At 35.3% G+C, this 21,933-nt stretch overlaps 1 protein-coding gene across 3 annotated transcripts in view; it reads right to left on the bottom strand.

The window, feature by feature from the left end:
- The window catches only part of LRBA (LPS responsive beige-like anchor protein), a 723,035-nt gene that overhangs the window by 13,001 nt on the left and 688,101 nt on the right, over positions 1-21,933 (bottom strand). For all 3 annotated transcript variants that reach the window (XM_024764049.1, XM_024764050.1, XM_024764051.1), the window contains 2 exons: positions 21,141-21,296; positions 14,914-15,081 (listed from right to left, as the gene is read on the bottom strand). In XM_024764049.1, the coding sequence (XP_024619817.1) occupies positions 14,914-15,081; positions 21,141-21,296 (324 nt within the window). The remainder of the gene's footprint in view (positions 1-14,913; positions 15,082-21,140; positions 21,297-21,933) is intronic.

Genomic DNA, 21,933 nt, shown 5'->3' with positions numbered 1-21,933 from the left:
CACCCCACGAGGGGCCGACGCAACAGGCTCCATCTGGGCCGCGCTTCGGGCCAAGCCACAGGAGAGACTGAATTCCTTATTTAGCCTGGAGAATACTATTTTAAGGCAAACGAGTCCTCTACTTTTATAGTCTCTGGGGACAAGGACAAAAAACGCCTTCATGAAGTGGACTAATGAGCAGGACTCTGTCAGCACTCTGAGATTTCCTTGATTACGACTGCTTTTATTTATTTATTATTATTTTTTTTTTTGCGGTACGCGGGCCTCTCACTGGTGTGGCCTCTCCCGTTGCGGAGCACAGGCTCCGGACGCGCAGGCTCAGCGGCCATGGCTCACGGGCCCAGCCACTCCGTGGCATGTGGGATCTTCCCGGACCGGGGCACGAACCCGTGTCCCCTGCATTGGCAGGCGGACTCTCAACAACTGCGCCACCAGGGAAGCCCAGGACTGCTTTTAGAGTAAGATTGACAAATGGCACTGTGTGATCCACAGGGGCAACTGTGCCCAGAAAACAGGTCACTACTACCAGCTGTGGAACTCTGTGGGAAAGAAGAACTTGTCATCTTAACCCCATACCCTTGGCTATCCTTGGAACAGTCACCTACCCTGAGGAGAGAGATCTGGCAGATCAGGGAAAATGCAGCAGAAACCTACTGTCCTTGAAAAGGCAAATGCTGCTGGTCACAAAAATTAACTAGCAGTTTTTATGATGGTCAATGTGTTCTTTGAAATGTCATGCAAATTTCTGTACATGCCTATGTTTTCCTGGGGGGTGGGGAGGGGAAGAAGGAAAGTAGGGTTTATTGAATGCGCAGACCAGGAGAGGGCCTCTACTGTGAAGACAGGGCCTGGTTTCTGTGCTTCTGGCCCCGCTGCCTCCAGAGCCTGCAGTTACTTCATGTCTGGTCGTCTCACGTAATTATTACAATGCATTTATTGGAGTGCGTGATGCACAGCGGTGTCCCCACAGTGTCCTTCCTCACTCTTGGTGACTCTAGGTACTTCTGAGTGAGACGTGGGTGAAAAGGCATCATATCAAACTCTGTTCCACGTTGGCCGTGCTATGTGCAGTGAGAGTCAGAAACTGGCTTGCATGCTTGGTGACCAAGGGAGACCTCAAATGGCATAGCAAAAGGCCAGGGGACAAGTAGAACCAGGGGCTTGGTTTCATTTGATTCACTTTTAAAACTTCTTTGGGGAGAGAAGCTCACCTTAATACAAAGTTTACTTGATATTTTCCAAACCAGAAAGCATTTGTTACAATAGCAGCTATTTTTTTCCCTTAAAAAGCATACAAACTTGGTAAATTTGTTAAGAAAAGAAGCAAATATTACAAACCTATCTGAACTACTTAACTTTCTGCTGGAGATAAGTCTTGCCACAAAAAATAGAAATATTTTTAAAAGTTACCAATACTTCAGCCCCGATTCATGGTCCCCCATCCCCCATCCCAAGATGCTCTAGATTCCATGAAAATACCATACAATGTTATTTTTGAAATGTCTAATTATACCTGTTGGCAACTTTTTTAAAATCAATAATTAAAATCATTAAGATCTAAGGAATATATTTTCAGTGCGATTGTTCCTTTTTTGTTTTCATAAGGTACCATTTTATGGGGAACAAGATTTGTGTTTTAACTTGAATTGTCTTGGAATTCCTCAGTGGAAAATGAGGGTCTGAAGGAAAACTGATGACAACTGAAAGCAATCTAAGTGTAAGCCAAAGTAAACGAAGGACAGATGGATAGTGGGGACACAGAGGACGTTGTCACTTAAGCATGCCAATGCTAATTTTTTGTTTTCTAGATCTAAGAATATTTTCTCAGGGACATGGGGAGGAAGTGAGAAGATTGCTGTCAACTGGATTTCTTTCTTTAATGTAAAACAGTTGAAATACTGAGAATTTTCTATGACTATAAAGTTAGAGTTTAGGAAGCCTCACAATTTATCCCATAAAGTGAATTAAGATATAAGCATTCTTTTTTGTAAACTCATAATTAAGATTTTTATAAGTATGCTTTACTTACAAAATAATATTTTCCAGTAATCTACACTGTACCAATCATTTGCCCCTCCACAAATCAGAAGACACATGTACATGCTGTGTAATTTCAAAACTGAAACGAGATTTGCCTTTTCCTAGGGCCTGATCTCTAAATAAAGGCCTGTTCAATGCTAGGACTCTGGCTTCAAAGTTTGGCAAAATGTTTTCTAAACCAGGAAGCAGGTTAGACAGTTCAGGAAATATGGGGGGAAAAAAGGAGAAAGCAGAAAGGAAAGGGAAGGGAAGGAAAGGAAAGAGAAAAAAACAAATTGAAAGCATAAGGGTAAACTTGTGATCACTGGGTTCTACTGGCTTCACAAACACTCACTAGATTTCTAGTAAAAAAGACTCTGCTACTGAACTTTCATCCCCTTTAGGAAACGCACATTCATGGCCTCTAAAAATCCACATATAACAATATGAGGAGAGATATCATTTCCTCTAAGAAAAGCCATTTCCAGTCTTGTTTAAAGACTAAAGTTTGTACTCCCTTTATTATATGCAGTGCAGCTTGGGTGTTCTTTACATTTTCTCATTAAAAAATCTGTTCAAAATAAATACTTGGATTTTTATGAGTTTCAATAAACCAAATGTTTTATGTATTAAAAGTTTACTACAGGGGCTTCCCTGGTGGCGCAGTGGTTGAGCGTCTGCCTGCCGATGCAGGGGACACGGGTTCGTACCCCGGTTTGGGAAGATCCCACATGCCGCGGAGCGGCTAGGCCCGTGAGCCATGGCCGCTAAGCCTGTGCGTCCGGAGCCTGTGCTCCGCAACGGGAGAGGCCACAACAGTGAGAGGCCTGTTTTTCCGGAAAAAAAAAAAAAAAAAAAAAAAAAAAAAGTTTACTACAGAAAATAGAATTCTATGATATGGGAATTAAATCCAACAGGTCCAAACTAATAAGTTCAACAGATATTTTGGGAAGCCCTTTGGAATGAAATTATGAAGGGTAGAAGGGTTGATGGGAGGCGGAACACAGGCTTCATATGTGGCTCACAGAATCTATTTCTCCACAGTTACATCCTTATACATCATCCTGCAACACAGCAATAACATCCCACATACCAATAACGATATACATATGTGTCCGTGTATATTTGTTTGCAAAGCCTAGAAACAAAATCTGGGAACCATATAACATTCTGACTGCAGCACCCATCTAAATCTGCCCCTCCCAACTACCTGTCAACCCACAGAGTTAATACCTAGGGGGGAATTCAGCTCAAATAAGACAATACTGGCCATGTATTACTTTTTCAAAGACCCCAAAGCTATGGCCATCTCTCACTGAAGTCTCTAAACTGAGTAAGGAGCAGGGGAAAAAGTCTTCTGAAAAATATCAGGTTAATTCTTTGATAAAAATTTGCAGTAGTTAATGGATACAAAAAGTCTTTACTTTTGCTTTCTGAGATAGTAGGATCTACCAAAAGCTGGATCATAAAGCAGAACACATTCCCTTAAGAACCTTTTAAAGTCTTACTGCTTGAAAAATCGTCATGGCTTTCAATAAAGCTGAAGAGAAAAATTTATCTTGCTTCTAGTTTAAGGGACTACACTTCAAACTCTTCTTAAAGAAAAATAAAAAGAGAAAGAGGATAGACTTCTTGGACTGCTTTGAAAAGCTTGAGCAATTACTTCAAAGGAAAGGGTGTCTTTGTCTGGAGAGCAGGTTTATGACTACTGATGCAAATCCTAACCAAAGGCTGAAAAGGATACTCAGTGCATCTTTATGGATGGCCTTAAAGGAAGATGAACAAGTCAAAGGAGATTAAAGACAGTCCAAATCCTGCCACGAATACCAGGACACACCGGTTTTTACAGATGTGCTTTTCTCAGTACGTAATACCAAATATCAGTTACTAACTTACAGGCACCATTATAACAACCCAACTTGCATTTAAGCAGCACAATATCTCCGTAATACCCGCTTAGCATTTATATTGGACTTATGTTTTAAAATATTACGTGAAATGTTTTACACCATTAGGCAGAATAACAAATGCTGCTATTAAATGTGTTTCTTTGGTGGCCTCATAACACTAAGTGTATTTCTCCATCAAATGAACTATGACCTGAAAGAAGAGAAGGAGGAAACAGTAATTTCTCTAGTATCTGTTCATAAATATCCAATGAGAAAAATATTTCAAAAGATCTGTCTCCATTAAGGCAAAGGGGATTAAAAGCTAGGTAAAAATAGACCTGACACGTATTTCTGGCAAACTCTGAGTTACATTTTTAAAAATGAATAAAGTTCTTGGTATTTTTGGCACCATCTCCTCAGTCTTAATGAAAATTAAATTACTTTAAAAAGGCACTGCAAAGTTCTCATTAGCAGTTTAAATATGTTGTTATTAGCAGAGAGAGAATCCCCTTCATTCATTTACCTTTTTCATATCATCTATCATGAAATGAAGGGCAGTTCAGCACTTCCCTAGTCTTAGTTTTCTAGAAATAAAATTAGCTCTTCCAATTAATACTTAGTTTAGATGACTCTTCGGACAGAAGTTAGTATTTCCCATTTGTCTACTCATTCATTCCTTCACTCCTTCACTAAATAACATTTACTGGGTATGTATTATGTGCAATGCACTGTGGAAACAAGGAGGGGAATAAAATATGACCTTGTATTTATAAATGGTTTGATTTTAAATTGTCATTGGGTCAGGTTTTGTTGACCTTACTATAAGCCTGCTAATTGTAATTATAAATACCTATTATTGGAAAGGTCAAAAAGATGTACTGAAGTCCAAATTATTTATTACAACTTAATTTTTATATAAAATGAATATTTACCATCAATTAATGAAGTTCTAAAATAAAAACAACCAATATAATTTTCCAGGTTAGTAAAATCTGATACCATCTGACCTCTTAGAGACATAAAAAACAAAATCATTTCAATAGAGTACTCATTTTGAAAGAAAACATAAGTTTGTTTAAGGACCTAAATATATAATTAAGTTATTAAGTATATATAGATTTAAGAAAATCTAGGTGTTATACATGCCAGCCATTTCCTAAAGCTGGATACTTTTGTTTTGCACATGCCTTCTGTTCCACTTTAATTACATTTGATTACTGTAAACATTCGTCAACAAAAAAATTCACATGAAAATTGAATACTAAAGTTTCTCATGTGGCTCACACCATAATGGTAAATCGAGAGAGGAAATGGCTTTTCTGAAGCGGAAATGAGGTTAGTTGTTAAATGTCTCTTAAATCTTTCCACTAACTTCCTAATTTTTCAATGGGAATTATAACACTACATTTAAATTATACAAAGAGAAATTATTTGAGTTTGTTCTATTTATTCCATCTCTACCAACTCTTCCCTCGCCTCTCCTTTCATTATGGCCTTTTTGGTGGAAAAATGTTGATTTGGTTAAACATATACACTACAGAAAACAAGCCATAGCTGCATTTAGGATGTGACAACCAACAGTAAAATTTGGTAACTTCCTTTTGTAAATACTGTTAGAATTAGTAATGCAAGACAATACAATATTGGTACAAAAAACAATAATACTAAGTTCTTGATTTATAACCTTTCTCCTCTTCTATGATATATATATCAATATATCTCATATAAACATATATATAAACTTAAACATATATACATAAGTTTATGACAATGGAATCATCTTCTAAGACTACATTGGAAAATGGGTTTGTGTGAGTATATACCAACAATTGTATACTTAAAGTATAACCCTAACGTGTAATATTTAAAAAGTACAAAATCCTATCATGACATATACTGTCTTAAGAACTCAGTACTAACAAAATTATCTCTATATTGTCCTTTGCAGATCCTAAGATGGCTTTAGTGACCAGGTTGTATCAAATTCTCTACAGATGACGATCCAATGAAATCAAATTAAAAATGCTGTACAGTTTAGTGGTTAAGAATGGTGTCTCTGGGGGCTTCCCTGGTGGCGCAGTGGTTGAGAGTACGCCTGCCGATGCAGGGGACACGGGTTTGTGCCCCGGTCCGGGAAGATCCCACATGCCGCGGAGCGCCTGGTTCCGTGAGCCATGGCTGCTGAGCCTGCGCATCCGGAGCCTGTGCTCCGCAACGGGAGAGGCCACAACAGTGAGAGGCCCGCTTACCGCAAAAAAAAAAAAAAAAGAATGGTGTCTCTGGCCTAGAGTGCTTGGGTTTGAATCCCAGCTACAGCATTGCTAGCTACGGCACCTCCCTTGGGCAAGTTCTCATAGTTCTAGTAAGATCTAGGAACTTCAAAACCCAGGGCAGAAAGTAGAGGCATACTAATACTCTCTCTGTGCCTCATCTATAAAACAAGGATAATACCAGGACTACAATGAGGATTAATGAGTTACTACGTGAAGTGTTTAGGATGGTGCCTGGTGTGTAGTGAGCGCTCAATAAGTATCATCTAGTAGTACAAGCAGTAGCAGTATTTTCACCCTCTGTTGCAGACCTTCTCTCCAGCAAAAGTATAATATCTGATCCTGTGCCATATAAATGCCAATTAGAGATGGTTCTCATTACTATTGTTTCCAGTCAGGGAGAAAATATACCTTCATTTCTAGAAATTATACTTTGATTTCTCCCATTCCTCCTTTTCTTAGACTTTCCAACCTTCCCTGACCATCCATTTAATTCTGATACAATTAGGGCATGAAGCCTAGAGCAGGAAGGGAAGGTACATTACAATAATTAGGTATTTTCCTCCCAAATAAAATATCTTTATTGTCTCTTATTATCAAAATAATATAGACTCATTATAAAACATTCATATAATTTAGTAAATTATGAAGAAGAAAATGAAAAACTGCCTCTAAATTCCACTACCTAAAAACAACCATTGCTAACATTTACTGGTTATCGTTCCAGATTTTTTTCTATACGTAAATATACATACATACATACAAGGTATACACACACAGACACTTAAAATATATCATATTATACATGTAGTTTGGTGATCTTTTACACTTAACAATACAGAGAGCATATTCTTCCATGTCAGTATCACAATGCATAATACGTTAATGGCTGTACAGTCTTCCACTGTGTGGACATATCAAACTTTACTTAACTAATGTACTTCTTTTATCCTACTTTCTTGAGACTTTTTCACTTGCCAATTCCCCACAGACGGGCTTATTTTTGGCTCTAATTCACTGATAGCTCCTGCAGCTGCATATGAGTGTCTAGTAAACATAAACATTATAAAACTCTGCCTCCAAAAAAGAATGCAGATACTTAGAAAAGTTGTTGAAAGGAAATCTTGTTCCTATTTTTGAAAAGTACTATTACCATTCTTATGAATATGAAAATATATGAAAAATGAAAACGTAACTATTTTTATCTGTCTATCCTAAATACCCAAGCCACATGAAATTCTTTGTAATTTGTCCTCCTTAACATTTTTAAGGTTCCTTTGTTAAAGATACATAAGTAAGCCACTAGTGAAAAGTATAGAGGGTTTTCACATCTTTAGCTATTAGAAACATCCTGGATTTGACACCAAAAGCAAAGGCAACAAAAGTAAAAAATAAACAAGTGGGATTACATCAAGCTAAAAAGCTTCTGCACAGCAAAGGAAACCAGCAACTAAATGAAAAGGCAACCTATGGAATGGGAGAAAATATTTACAGATCATATCCCTGATAAGGGATTAATATCCAAAACACATAAAAATTCATATAACTCAATATCAAAAGAACAATCTAATTTAAAAATGGGCAGAGGCTCTGAACAGACGTTTTTTACAACGAAGACATACGGATGGCTAACAAGTACAGGAAAAGGTACTCAACATCACTTATCACCAGGGAAATGCTTACCACAATGAGATACATCTCATACCTGCTAGAATGGCTTTTATCAAAAGGACAAGAAATACCAAGTGTTGATAAGAAAGTGGAGAAAAGGGAACCCCTGTGCACTGGGAATGTAAATTGGTGCAAACACTACAGAAAACAGTATGGAGGTTCTTCAAAAAATTAAAAATATAACTACCATATGATCCAGTAACTCCACTTCTAGGTATTTATCTGAGGGAAATGAAGACACTAATTCAAGAAGATATTTGCACCTCCATGTTCACTGCAACATTATTCACAAATGTGAATGGACATTATTCACAATGGACATGGAAACAACCTAAGTGTCCACTGATAGATGAATGGATAAACAAAATGCTACACATACACACACACACACACACACACACACACACACACACGATGGAATATTATTCATCCACAAAAAAAGAAGGAAATCCTGCCATTTGTGACAACATGGATAGACCTTAAGGGCATTATGCTACGTGAAATAAGTCAGACAGAGAAAGACAAATACTCTATGATCTCACTTACGTGTAGAATTAAAAAAAAAAAAAAAAACCCACCAAACTCATAGATACAGAGAACAGAATGCCAGAGGTAGGGAGTGGGCGAAATGGGCAAAGGTGGTCAAAAGGTACAAACTCCCACTTGTGAATAAGTCCTGGAGATGTAATGTACAGCATGTTGATTATAGTTAATAATACTGTATTGTATATTTGAAAGTTGCTGAGAGAGTAGATCCTAAAAGTTCTCAGCATTGGAAAAAAGTGTGTAACTATGTGTGATGATCGTTTTGTAATATATACAAATATCAAATCATGATGTTGTACCCCTGAAACTCATATAATGTTATGTGTCAATTATATCTCAATTAAAAAAAAAGAAAAGAAACATCCTGACCCTGCTCACTCTAAGGAAATAAAGCAATCTCTCAGTTGTAGAAAGTTACAAGCTATGAGAAGAAAAGCTAAAAAGCTCAACGGTCATGAAGACCTCAGCTAGGAGAGGCAGAAAGAATTCTAAGGATTTTTTTTTCCTACCTAAAAACACTTCAAATCCAAAATATGAAGTCTGACCAAACCTCTTTGAATGTGAAAAAAGTTACTTTTGAAAACAGGGCAACTGTAATCATCAGAGGAATTTAATACTTAGTTTCATATAAAAATGGGTCTCTTCATGAATTCTCAGGACTATCTAAAGTACAACACGAGGTACACATGCACAAAGTTGTCATATAATTTCTCTAAAGAAGCAAACTCTTTGGAAGGTGGTAAAGTCGGTCTAACGTGCTGTTCCAGGAGGTCTTCATTAAACGAATCCTTAGTAGTTCTACAGTAATCTCCCTCTCACTTTCTCTCTCACATGCAACATTCTAAAAGCAGAAGGCTCCCGATTTTAGGCTTAAAAAAGGAAGGTGGGTGAGGAAGCAGCTTGTAATTTCAGAGTATATTCAGTCTCAATTAAATGAAAGAAGACACATTTGCCATTTTCTTCGAGGGACTATACTTAGTTGACTAGAGAGAATTTGTACCTTCTAACTAATGGTTAATTCCAGCCATTGTTTGAAATTAAATTTCCTATCTGAGCATAAAGTATTAGACAATTTTCTTTGATGTTGCACTATTAAAGCCTACATATGAAGATACTCAGTTCCAATTTGAGGGCATAAATCATCAGTTCTTCTGTTCCCGTATTTATATGGTCAGAGCCTACGGGCTGAATGGTAGAGTCATTTTTTTCTGCAACTAAACAAGGTAAATAAATGTGATATATTGGCACATCACCCCACCACTCTGCATATGGTGCACATTAAGGTTGTATTCATTTGCCATATGAATATAATTCCTTTTACCACATCTACTATTAGTTACAAGCAGTAAATACAGAGTTGTTTTGCTGAAACGGGAGGGTCTGCATTACATCATGGAGCACTAAACATCCTGGACCTTCTGGAGAATTTCATAGACATAGTTTTAATGTCACCTGAAGTTGAACACTGCCAACATATTGCTTCAAACACTGCTTGAGGAATTCTTCAAGGAAAAAAGAAAAATACAGGGCAATCTTAGTGTTAGTGCAATAGTGCAAAGCAAAAGCAGGGCCATGAGGAAAGTTCTTGATGAGATACATATAAGAACTCATGTTCTTGACAAAGAATCAGATGGAGTCATATCCCAGATATAAAAAAGCTATGTTTCAAATGTCGCTTTCATATTCAGAATCTAGTGAACATAAGGAAACTAAAGTTAAAATATCATCTAAACAAGTTTCTCCAACTAGCTTACTGAAGACCCGCAATTAATAAGAGTTTATTCATGACAAACTGTGATGCTTTGTTTCATTAGGTATATATTGTGTCTACTTTTTCCTTAAACAAAATATTTATTATAACATTCCAAATCCAGATTAGTGCAGGGCAAAATCAGAAAGTTATTTCTTTTACAAACTCATATGGTTCAACACAGATGTACATATCTTGACATTTGTGAACCATAAATAATACATCACAGGCAATTAAAAACAAAGTACACCTGTTTTGACAAGTACTGATTTTCAATTTTACCAACATTAAGTCCCCAAATGCATCCAGCAGATGGTGCTCTAGGACGCCTACTTACAGGGAGTCATACTGCTTGTGTTACATCCACCTATATTTTTGGCAAGACAAAGAATAAGGATTTATCGGTAGCTTAGTAAAGTGTATTAGGCTTTACGATAAAAAGAACATAATTCCTAAATATGTGCACAAAAATATACATATGCATAAGCACATGTGCACAGAGGCTACCAGTAAATAAGTCACACCTGGACATATTGTGATACCACTTTTCTTATAGACTTGATGAGTAGGTTATGTATATCAGTGGTATTTATGGTCATATGGCAAGATCATTCTAAATCCATTAAAAAAAATTTAGAATGCCTTAAAGTTAGAATTCATTTTTAATTATAGCAGGAATGTCTCATTAGGGTGATACTAGTAAAATTAACAACAGTAGGATTTACGGTAATGACTTAAGTGATTGATGAGAGTATAACAAAATGAAGTTTTAGACAGAGAAAAAGCAGGGCAGCTATGGCATACAGTAAAAAACAGCTCTGTGGTCTGTTTGTGCTAGCCTTATGGTTAATAAAACCTTCCTTCTAATTGATGGTGCTGAAATATTCTTAACAGAATCTGGTTATGAAAAAAACTTTTTTTTTTTTTCAGTAGACGCCATTCCCATAAAGGAGAAAGCTGACATAGATTAGCATGTCTGATTGCAAAGAAGAAAAAAAAAATGCCACCTTTCAATCAAATCAAAAACAGAAAGCGAGAATGGAAAACTACTTCACTGAACTACTACACAGCATCTATGCAACACCTCATAGTCAGCGACCATTTTCTTCTAAAGCTAATCAACTGTGGCTTTTAAAAAATTACTCAGATACCTAAAAAAGCTTAATAAGCATTTACTTTTAGGTGCTTAATAAGTATTTGATTTTAAGTTTATGATCTATTAATACAATATAAAAATAGTGGATAAATAACTCTTTTGTAAATTTTCACCTTGATTATAAGATCATTTTAAAGTTTAAAGTTTTTAAATGTCAATTGAATGCATCAGGGAACACTTTCTTCAAAATTTGGAAATGTACAGTCTGGATAGAAAAATGAGTATTCCAAGAAAAGCATTTTGGTGGACAAGATTCAGTTCTAAAACACACAGAATATTAAGGCAAAGAGAGAGATGCTTCCATGTAGAAAATGTCTTTCTTTGAAATGTTCTTGGTTAATTTTATTTAAAAAATCTACAACTAAATGGAATCCTATCTTAATTTTTCTCCTCATTAAGAAAACTGCATCCCACAGGAGATAACTATCACAAGACAATAGAGTCAAAAGTGAAACACTATCTGTCACATAGGAAAATAAGGCTTTTGCTACATAATCTAGGCAGATTTCATAAAACATGTGCATCCTTTTAAAAGCCTCAAGTTATCCTATATATAGGTTTTATCCAGTTTGAATTAGCCTAATTTTATCTGAACAATGTGCTTATTAACAGTGGATAACATGATTTTAAAAAAAATAGTACTAAAGCTAACAACTTTACATACAGCATTAATATTAGATTTGGAGAAAATGGCATAGGCTTATGACACTAGCAAGTAAAATTACTAGCTTATTCTCATTATTTTTAAAATTAAAAAAGCTAAATACTTGAATGAGACCTATAAAATGCAGGAAAAGCAATAGCCTAGTTTTTAAAAAATTTACCCATTTTCCTTCCAAGCAAGAAGAAAGTCTAAATTCAAAAATTTAAGTTGAGGCATTGTGTGCATTTAGAGACCACACTGCCGTTATGTATATAAAAGCCTGACTATTTCTTAAAAGTCAATTATATTTCATCCAAGAGATACAACACAGAAATAAGCATAACCTAAAATTCCTCATCTGAAAAGCTGTGACTTCAGCGGCTGCGTCATGGAGCCATCAATGAGCCACAGGCTTATAAAATCCGAACCAGCTCTCATGAATGTGTAAAACAGTTCACACGCGGTAAAAATGTCTTTGTTTTTGTTTGTCATTTTCGTTTGAAAAGCTTAGACTGGCTTGTTCATTTTTCTATTCTAATGTGTGGAAATTCTCATTATATGTAAAAGTGCCTATTTGTCTTTTTCCCAGATTCATCCTTCAAAGCTAAAGCAAAATTAAATTGGGACATCAGACATTATAAAAGGGCCAAAAAGGCCGAGGTTCACTTTGAGAAAGGTAATTTAATTTAGTCAAGATGCATTATAATTTTCTAAAATTTTTATTAGATGTCCTGTTACGTTATTCTTTTTTTTTCCCTTTTCACTACCAGCATTACTGTTATTGTCCACCATACTGCAGACAATGAGGGTACAGATGAAGTGCTTTATGAAAAAAAGAACGTTATAATATATACTCTAACGCCAGCAAGATGGTGTGTGTGGTGATTTATTTGTTCTAAGCATTCTGTGCTTCTGATAACACCTTAAGTCAGTTACTATTGTTGCTTTCATTTCATAGACAAGACAGCACAGCAAAGCTTAGAACTTAGCTTTGTTTTACTCTAAACTCCACAATTTGGTCAGTCCTACTTGATTCATTTCTTAAAATGTCATATATGTAAAAACCATCTCTTTATATATATATATATTTTTTTCTCCCTTCTGGAAAAGCTGAATATTTCTAGTTTTATAATATACTTAAATTTTTGAAATGTAACAACAATTACATACAAGTGTAGCTAGGTTTAGAGAAGTAGCCTTTAGCTACTTCTCAACATACCCATTGGTAATGACATACAGAACATGGTTAGGTCAAAGAAGTAAAAAAAACAAAAAACAAAAAAATATCCTTTTTTCATTTAGATTGCTATACGTGCATGAAACATCTCACACGATTTTAAAACAAAAGAAAGCTCTTCCTAAATATTTTCACATAAATAACAAAATGGTATACTTATTACCTATGTCAAATGTAGGTTTGTCTGAGATAATTTAGTGAATCTCAATAACTGAATTTATAGAAACAGAAAAAAAAGAAATTGAAAGTAGTCACTCATCCTAAAAGGCCAGAAAGAAGGAGCAGAATATAAGACTCCATAATGAAAAGAACACGAAGTATTTCTCAAAAGAATGTGAAAAAAAAAAACCCTGAAATTTACATATTTAAAATTATTGTAATTACATATAAAATGGGATGTTGTGTAAATATGAGAGATACACACTACTTCCCCATATAGATACACATAATAAAGTTTGATCTGACTATAAAGACTATTACCCATAGCATCACAGCCTTAAAGTTACTTTTCATATTCTATTAGTATAGGGAATTACCCCTGTCCTGATTAAAATAAGAAATACATATTAGGTTCATAAAATAAAAACTTTGATTCACTACCACACCAAACAAAATACATACAAAGCAGACACAACGTTGCTAAAAATACTTTGCATATACCTCTTTTAAAACTGTACTGGCTCTTGAGTAAATTTTTTTAGAAGGTTTCACTTTCATACAAATAATATACATTTAATAAGCATAACTTTAAGAAGTCAATTCAAAATATGATGGACTTAAACATATTCAAACTGTTTTATAATTTGGGACTGAGGGACAGAAGTAAGTACCACAGCATTCAGGTAATCAGGAACAACATGATCCTTCCTTAACCAAATACATTGCAACTTGCTTTAAATTAAGAAACTAAATATTTAAGAGCAGTTAAAATGCTCTACCTTATGAAGTAAAAATCTAAAGCTATTCTTGCAGGAACTCTTCAGTGTTGTCATAATCATTTTAATTAAATTCTCATTTTTCAGGTGGTCCCTTTAATTGTTTTTTCCTACTTCTTAATGTGTTTTTCTAAAGCCATTTCTTTTCTGCAGCTGTGTGCGACTGGTTTTAATGGTAGCTGCTTCCTTTTTTGCCTTCTGTGAATTACAATTTTAAATGGTTACACATTTTTTGTTTTACTGCCTTCAGCATAGTTTCATAAAGATGTTTAAGGCTGTTGGTGAACATTTTCATTTCCCATCCGAAAAACCAAGAGCCAATTTGAATATTCCGTATTGGCCTTTTATGACCTGTTTTATCTTTTGATGCGTAAATGAAAGCATATTTTTTCTAAAGACTGGTTTGTTTCCATGAAATTATAATGTTTTTGCTCTTTTAAAACATGAATTCAATAAACAAGATAATGTGTGATTGCTCTTTTATGTTATATCTTATTGTTTGTGAATGAAACACCTCTATTTTATTTGGTGATGGCCATTATCAGTGAAGAACTAGTATTTTCAGATCATAAGAATAACCGATAACATGAAAACTGAGATTTCATGCTTGAATTTGAATTATCAATGGTCACAAAATGTTAATAACAAGGCTATCCAGACCTTTCTTAAATTATAACTAAGAAATTAAAACTACTTGATACTTCAGTTTCACTTTCACCATGATGAAATACATAACTTCACTGCAAAATGTTATACATCAGTTGTAAAAGTTTACTTATAAAATAAATTGTACTTACTGCCTGGATTATCGCCAATCCCACTGCTTCTTCCATTCCAGTACCAGAGCAGAAGGGTTGCATCACGTGACCCTGAGAGAATGTAGCAATTTCCCCCAATATATGACTCCGAACGAGTGAGGCAAGTGACGACATCCCAATGGCCAAACACCACTTGGATCAATTTTCCTGAAATACAAAACGATTTTCTTTAAAACTGCTATTTAAAAAATTGAAAAAATTTCCAGTGATCATTTCACTTAAGAAGATAATGAAGTTGTATCAATCTGATTCTGATAATTCTGATCTTATAATAAAATTTGACCTGGTCCAACCTAAAAGTTTTCTTTGAATAGTTAACAACAACCACAAAATCAATTGAAGAGTGATAGTCACATTTAAGACATATGTTAAAACTATTTCAACTAATAATGTTATTATACATAGCTCCTATAAATTACAAATGAATCATGTCTACTGATTAAAGCAGGCCCAGGAAAACCCTTATTTGGAACCATTTCAACAATTTAAGTTACTCTGTATGATTCAAAACAAAGCAAAACTTAGTTGCCTTTCTGTAGATACTCTATCATTCAAACTTCACTAATACAAACCCAACTCTGAATTAGTAAAGCCAATTTATTTCTTCTTCTATTCTTCAAAGTGATCTATACAAGGACAGTATTAGCCACTTTGGACAGCTTCTGTTTTATTTTTAACATCTTTATTGGAATATAATTGCTTTACAATAGTGTGTTAGTTTCTGCTGTATAACAAAGTGAGTCAGCTATACATATACACATATCCCCATATCCCCTCCCTCTTGCGCCTCCCTCCCACCCTCCCTATCCCACTCCTCTAGGTGGTCACAAATCACCGAGCTGATCTCCCCGTGCGATGTGGCTGCTTCCCATTAGCTATTTTATACATTTGGTAGTGTATATATGTCCATGCCACTCTCTCACTTTGTCCCAGCTTACCCTTCCCCAGCTTCTTCAAATCAGGCTTACATGAACTAAATTTTGATAAAAGAACTAACATATTGTCACCACAATCTGAGCCAGGTCATTCTTTCTTTGTTTTAATTGCCTGAAGGATGAAAGTTCCTGGGGAGGCGGGAGGATGATGAAATTAAGATTATGACGGTTTAACAGTAATGATTAGGCGTAGGGTGAGGACGGGGGTATCCAGTAAACTTACTGTGTATCTAGGATGTTAAACACAGGATGAACTGTTCATATAACAGTGTGAGAAAAAAACTGTTTAGGTTTGTTTTGCTTAATCAGATATGGTGTTTATAATTCACACAAACTTGTCTAAAGAATTAAATATCTATAGCAGCCCTTCCACTCTCTCCCTATAGTTCCTAGCTAACGTTTCTCTTTGAAATGTCTAGAGAATCTACAAATGAATGTCATAGAATGTCTAACCTTAATATTCAGCATGAGTGTTTCTTCTTTTTCAAATAAGTGTTTCAGTGGGGTCATAAAAAATACAATTCAGATGTTCAAGATAAAAGCCATTAAGCTGGAAAAAAATAAGTATGCCTAAAAAGTTTATATGTTTAACTTGGAACACATCATAACCTATTCTAAAGCTTAAGGTCTCAATTAAGTATTGGTATCTACATGTATAAACTTTTCAAGATAACAATACATAGAACTAAAAGTATTTCCACTAAATTTTTTAAATTATTGGTTTTAATAAACCCAAAGCTTATTATAAAGTCTGCACATTTACAAGTAAAATACTGAGATGTACTTTATCCAAATCAGATGGAAAGTCAAATACAGTGTTTTCTCTTGTACACAGTCTACTAAGAGTAACTTAAGATTAGACTCATATCAATCTCAAATTGCAAAATTAATAAAGGACATTTTTTTTCTCCTATGGATAAAGACTTTAGTCAAAGCAGGTATTTTAACTGCTAAATGTTAAAAATGTTCACTTCTGAATTTCTTCAACCTTTTAAATGAACACCAAAACATTCATTTTAAAAATTAGCTTTTATCAATAAAGGATATGGTAAGAAGAAGTCAAGACTTTCTAGAATAAAAAAATGGAAAAGAAGAAAGCAAATTAAATATTAAAAATCTAATAATTTTTGCATCATTTACAATTTATATGAAGGACAAAGTAGAGAGGTTTAGGGGTAAATTGGGTGGGGTTAGATTAGAGGCAGGCCTTACTAAGGATGAGACAAAAGTTAGGGAGCTGAATGCACTCTCATTCGAAAACTGAAGGTTAAATCAGTGAGTTTTAACTACTGAAAAAACTGAACACTCCATAATGTGATTATGTTTTTGACTTCTGTATGTACAGTGACTTCTGCCTCAGCCTATACTAAATGCTGAGAGCATGTCAACTACAGGAGTGATTTAAATGGGTTATTCAGAGTAGGCCTATTTAAGATGTGATACCCATCAATTCAGTGGGTTGTAGAAGTGAAGATGAGTAAAGCAACTACAATTAGGTGCTTGAGGTCATGGCATACAGGAAACCCAAATGCTCCACGTACGCCAGGAGGCTTGCAAAGGAGCAGCTATTTGCTTGGAAGATCGAGATGAGGGAGTGACATTTAAGTATTTACATCTAAAGAGTTTCATATTTTAATACAAATTAACTTCATTCTCTACAATTTATCCTTTGGGCTCAACTTTGGAAAACATTATTTTTTTCAGTTTGCTTTTTCCTCTTCTGGCAGCCTTCCTTAGCAATATTTGTTATTGCTACGAGGTTGAGGTTCACTCCTCCTAAATAAATCACAGCATATAAATACCTGCTGCTCTTTTTGGTAAATTATTTTCTGATAATCTCATAAGTGTTCCTCAACCTTTATTTTTTGTTTCCTTTAATACCAGTCCACCTCTCCACACACTAATATCAAATATTACCACAAGCACTAGAATATCTTCTTTTTGACAGAACAGATTTTCTAGTTAATGTTTTATTTGACAGCTGTGCTACAAATAAAAAAAATTCAAGCTCAGGACTCTGCACCATTGAATCTAAAACGTGGCCTGAAAATAATTCCCACTGCCGAGGGAAGGTTTTATTGTTGCCTCTGCTGTTCTGGTTGTGTCCCGAAAACATGATTTATGTTTAAAGAATTTCCTGTTACAACCGTGTTTCTCTCTACCCCTGCTTCCCTGCCCCGCCAAATCTAATAAGAGAAGGACTTTTTTTTTTGGCTTAAGTGCCAAAATATAATTGAATTCAACACTTGTGATAGCTATGCCATTATATATTATTGATCATACAATTTTTCCCTGTGTCTCTGCCAAACTTAGGAGAAAATATTTAATATTCCTATTATCATAAAAACACAGACACGTTTAAAATTTAAATAATTTAAAATAAAACTAGCATCAGAGTTTGTATACAAGATACTAAGAAAGATATTAGAACTATCATTTGAGATTTTTTTCACAACTTTCCTGGCAAGTATAAATATTTTTAGTGTACGTGGTAAGTCAGTCCCACTGAAATGAAGTTTAAAATGAGGCTACTTCTTAGAAAATGTTTTATACATACACACGCATATGCATGTTTTAAAAAGTAATAAAGTAGAAGGCTTTTGGAAAGGGGAAGGAACGTCATCTAGTTTATTAAGTAAAGTAACATGGCAGATGCTCTAGGAACCTAGTTTTTAAACAGGTAACACTTATGAGATAACGTGGTATAGTCACAAAGATGCCACACCTTAAGTCTGAGGAGTTGGCTCCATTGCCCAGTTCTAGCACCATTATCTATGCAGATATCAACAAGTTACTTACCCTTTCTAAACCTCGGTTTCATCACCTGAAAAATGGAGCGAAGGACACCTGTTGTATCTCATAGGATTATTGTCAGGCTGACACAATATCATGTATGAGAAAGAAGGAATTCTGTAAATTCTAGGGAACTGTGTGACTACAAGAATTATTTTAATTATTAGTATTATATAAAAGGGAGGTTAGCTTTACTTTACAAATATTAATATTCAACGTCTTTTTAAAACGGTATGAAATGTCAACAAATTCAAAAAGCCTCAAATGTCAAAACCAAAGGCTGATATATATATGATCCCATTTTCTGACATTCTGGTAAAGGCAAAATTATAGGGATGAAGGCTACATCAGCGGTTCTGAGGGGGGTGAGCTGAGGGAAGGGGCTGACCACAAAGGGGCAGCACAGGGGGTTCTGGGGGACCTCAGCTGCTCTGCGTCTTAACTGTGGTGGTGGTGGCAGCTGCGTAACTATATACAATGCCCAGACGAACAGAACTATAACCAAAAAAATCAATTTTGCTGTATGTGAGTTAAAAAATAATTTTTAATGTATAAAAAACAATATGCAATCTAAAAGAATGTTTAAGGAAAACTTGTGAGAGGATGTAACAATTTTAATCTGAAAGTTTGTGTGAGAAGGGACCACAGTTTGAGGTCAAATAATGCCAAGGTTGTCATTACCATAATAGTGAAAGAAAAGGTTAAAATTTAAATCTGATAATTAAATCAGAGAAAATTCATTATAATAATAAATATATTTTAGGAAAGCTTTTCAATCCCTATTGCATTTTTAAAGAGTTCCAGAGGAGTTTTAGATTCAATAGTAATCAACCTCACAGACCTAAACATCTAGTAAAAACCCAAGTAATCAGAAAGACCTGAATGATAATGTTTTCTTTCTTTCTTTATTCTACAGAATAAAGATGGAAATTACGAGAAAATTAGATCATCAATTCCATAAAACAAAAATTAAACAGGACCATGCCTGAAAACAACTTCTAGGGTTTATTCTATGCACAGTACATATTTAACTATTTTCCCCTACTCTCTCATTGCTATTGTTACAATGCTATCATCAAAATATACTAGGACAAACTCCTTGGATAACCAAGAATTAATTTTTTTTTTTTCGGTACGCAGGCCTCTCACTGTTGTGGCCTCTCCCATTGCGGAGCACAGGCTCCGGACGCGCAGGCTCAGCGGCCATGGCTCACGGGCCCAGCCGCTCTGCGGCATGTGGGCTCTTCCCGGACCAGGTCACGAACCCGTGTCCCCTGCATCGGCAGGTGGACTCTCAACCACTGCGCCACCAGGGAAGCCCAAGAATTAATTTTTTAATATGCTACACTTACTAAGGCAGGTGCATGGACTCACATATTTTATAGAGATTATTAACATAACTGAAAGATGATTTGCTGTAAAACATTTAATTAACTAGAAATTTCCGTTTTTAAAAATTTCTTATCCCACAACATTTAATCAAGATATTTATTTGTAGATCCTTGTTTTAGTTGAACTATCTACTTCCACAGTATCTATCAAGTTCTAATGCATTAATATCTACTTTTAATTATTTTAAATATACAACTATATATTTACTATAAGTTTACTTCATCCTCTAACAGTTTCTAAAATACTTTAAAGAGACTCCATTAAATTTTTCAATGTTCTCAATTTCCTATATGCAAAAATATACAACCATTTACTGGACTGGATATTGTGTAATAATACTGATTTGAGTTTGGTTTGTCCTTTGGGAAGATGCATGCAAATGAATATACATACTTAACCTTTTTTTTTTTTTTTTTTTTTTCGGTAGGGGGCCCCCCTGGGCCCAGCGGCTCCGCGGCATATGGCATCTTCCCGGACCGGGGCACGAACCCGCGTCCGCTGCATTGGCAGGCGGACTCTCAACCACTGCGCCACCAGGGAAGTCCTATACTTAAACTTTTATATTTTTAACAAGACCTCCTGTCACACATAAAATCAGTAGTCAGCTACTTTCCTTCATGATGGTGTAGTTTTCAGCAAGATTCTGTGCAGAATTGTGTGTAGGCAAGATATCTGCTCCCAAGAAATACACTTAATGAGAATTTCCAGTAGGGAAAAAATAACCTTTATATAACACTAAGGTGGGGAAATACACCTATAAGTATGTGCACTTGCCGTAAGATTATGCATATACACGTGCATATAGTATTTACATACCAGGATATGCTTTCGAAATGAATCGTTCATTCTGCAAGTATGAAGCTTGGGAGACAAGCCTACCAAAAACTGCCTCTTAAAAGCATTCTGAAGTTAACTTAATAATGGACTACAGAGTAGATTATTACTTGAAAGGAGAAAACTGTCTTTATTTCACAAATTTTAGAATTCTGTAATTTTTAGAGGGAAGAAGATGAGAAAGTATTCTCAAGCCTCTGAACATCACCTGTCATAAACTTTAGTTCACTGATGAAGAAATGATGAAGTTACCTGTGTCTGCAGAGTAGACTCGAAAACTCTTATCCCAGAAGCCACAGAGGAGAACATAGCGGTTGTCCGAAGTGATGACAAAGCACTGGGAATGCACTTGAATACTTTGGTCTAAAAGGTCAGTGATTTGCCTCCTGTGCATTCCTGTATTGCTGGCTATGAGAACAGAGGAAGAAAAAAAAGCCTCCTAAACCCACATGCGCAAAGAAATCCCATAGTTTGTCATACTGGGGGTTGGGGCTGAGGGAGGAGAGACAATACATTCCAGGATAAGAATATCTGATCTTTAATATTGAATATAGTAATATTTGAGAAACCAAGTAGGAAAACACAATCTGATTGCCGGAAGAACAGGGGTAGCCAAATTCAACAGCTCAGTAAGAAATTCTGCCTAGAGGAAAGAAACAATAATACAATACAATTTTAAAATACATAGTATACAATTCTCAGAACATGCTATCTAGCTCTTGGGCAGGACCAAACTAGATTAGAATCTCCAGATCGCATCACAGTTAGGTTTGTGTTTCTGACAATCTCATTACATCTACTGTCATGAGAATGGATTCATGTTGTGACAATCTATTACCTTTAACTTTTTGTCACAAGGAAGAGATACTAGAATATAAATGTCATGTATTTGAAATATTGTAGCATCTTGTACTACTTTGGCTTTAACAGGTCTTTAATTTGACTACATGTGAACTCCCATTTCCCCTGTTTACAGCTGCACTTGCATGTAAGGAAAGGGTAAAATGACTATTTATTAAAGATACTTGTAATTGAAGAAGTCAAA

Source organism: Neophocaena asiaeorientalis, unplaced genomic scaffold (genome assembly GCF_003031525.2).
Source record: "Neophocaena asiaeorientalis asiaeorientalis breed wild unplaced genomic scaffold, Neophocaena_asiaeorientalis_V1.1 scaffold594, whole genome shotgun sequence".
NCBI lineage: Eukaryota > Metazoa > Chordata > Mammalia > Artiodactyla > Phocoenidae > Neophocaena > Neophocaena asiaeorientalis.
Note: the sequence above shows the minus strand (reverse complement) of the source record. Positions and strands in the feature narration are given on the sequence as shown.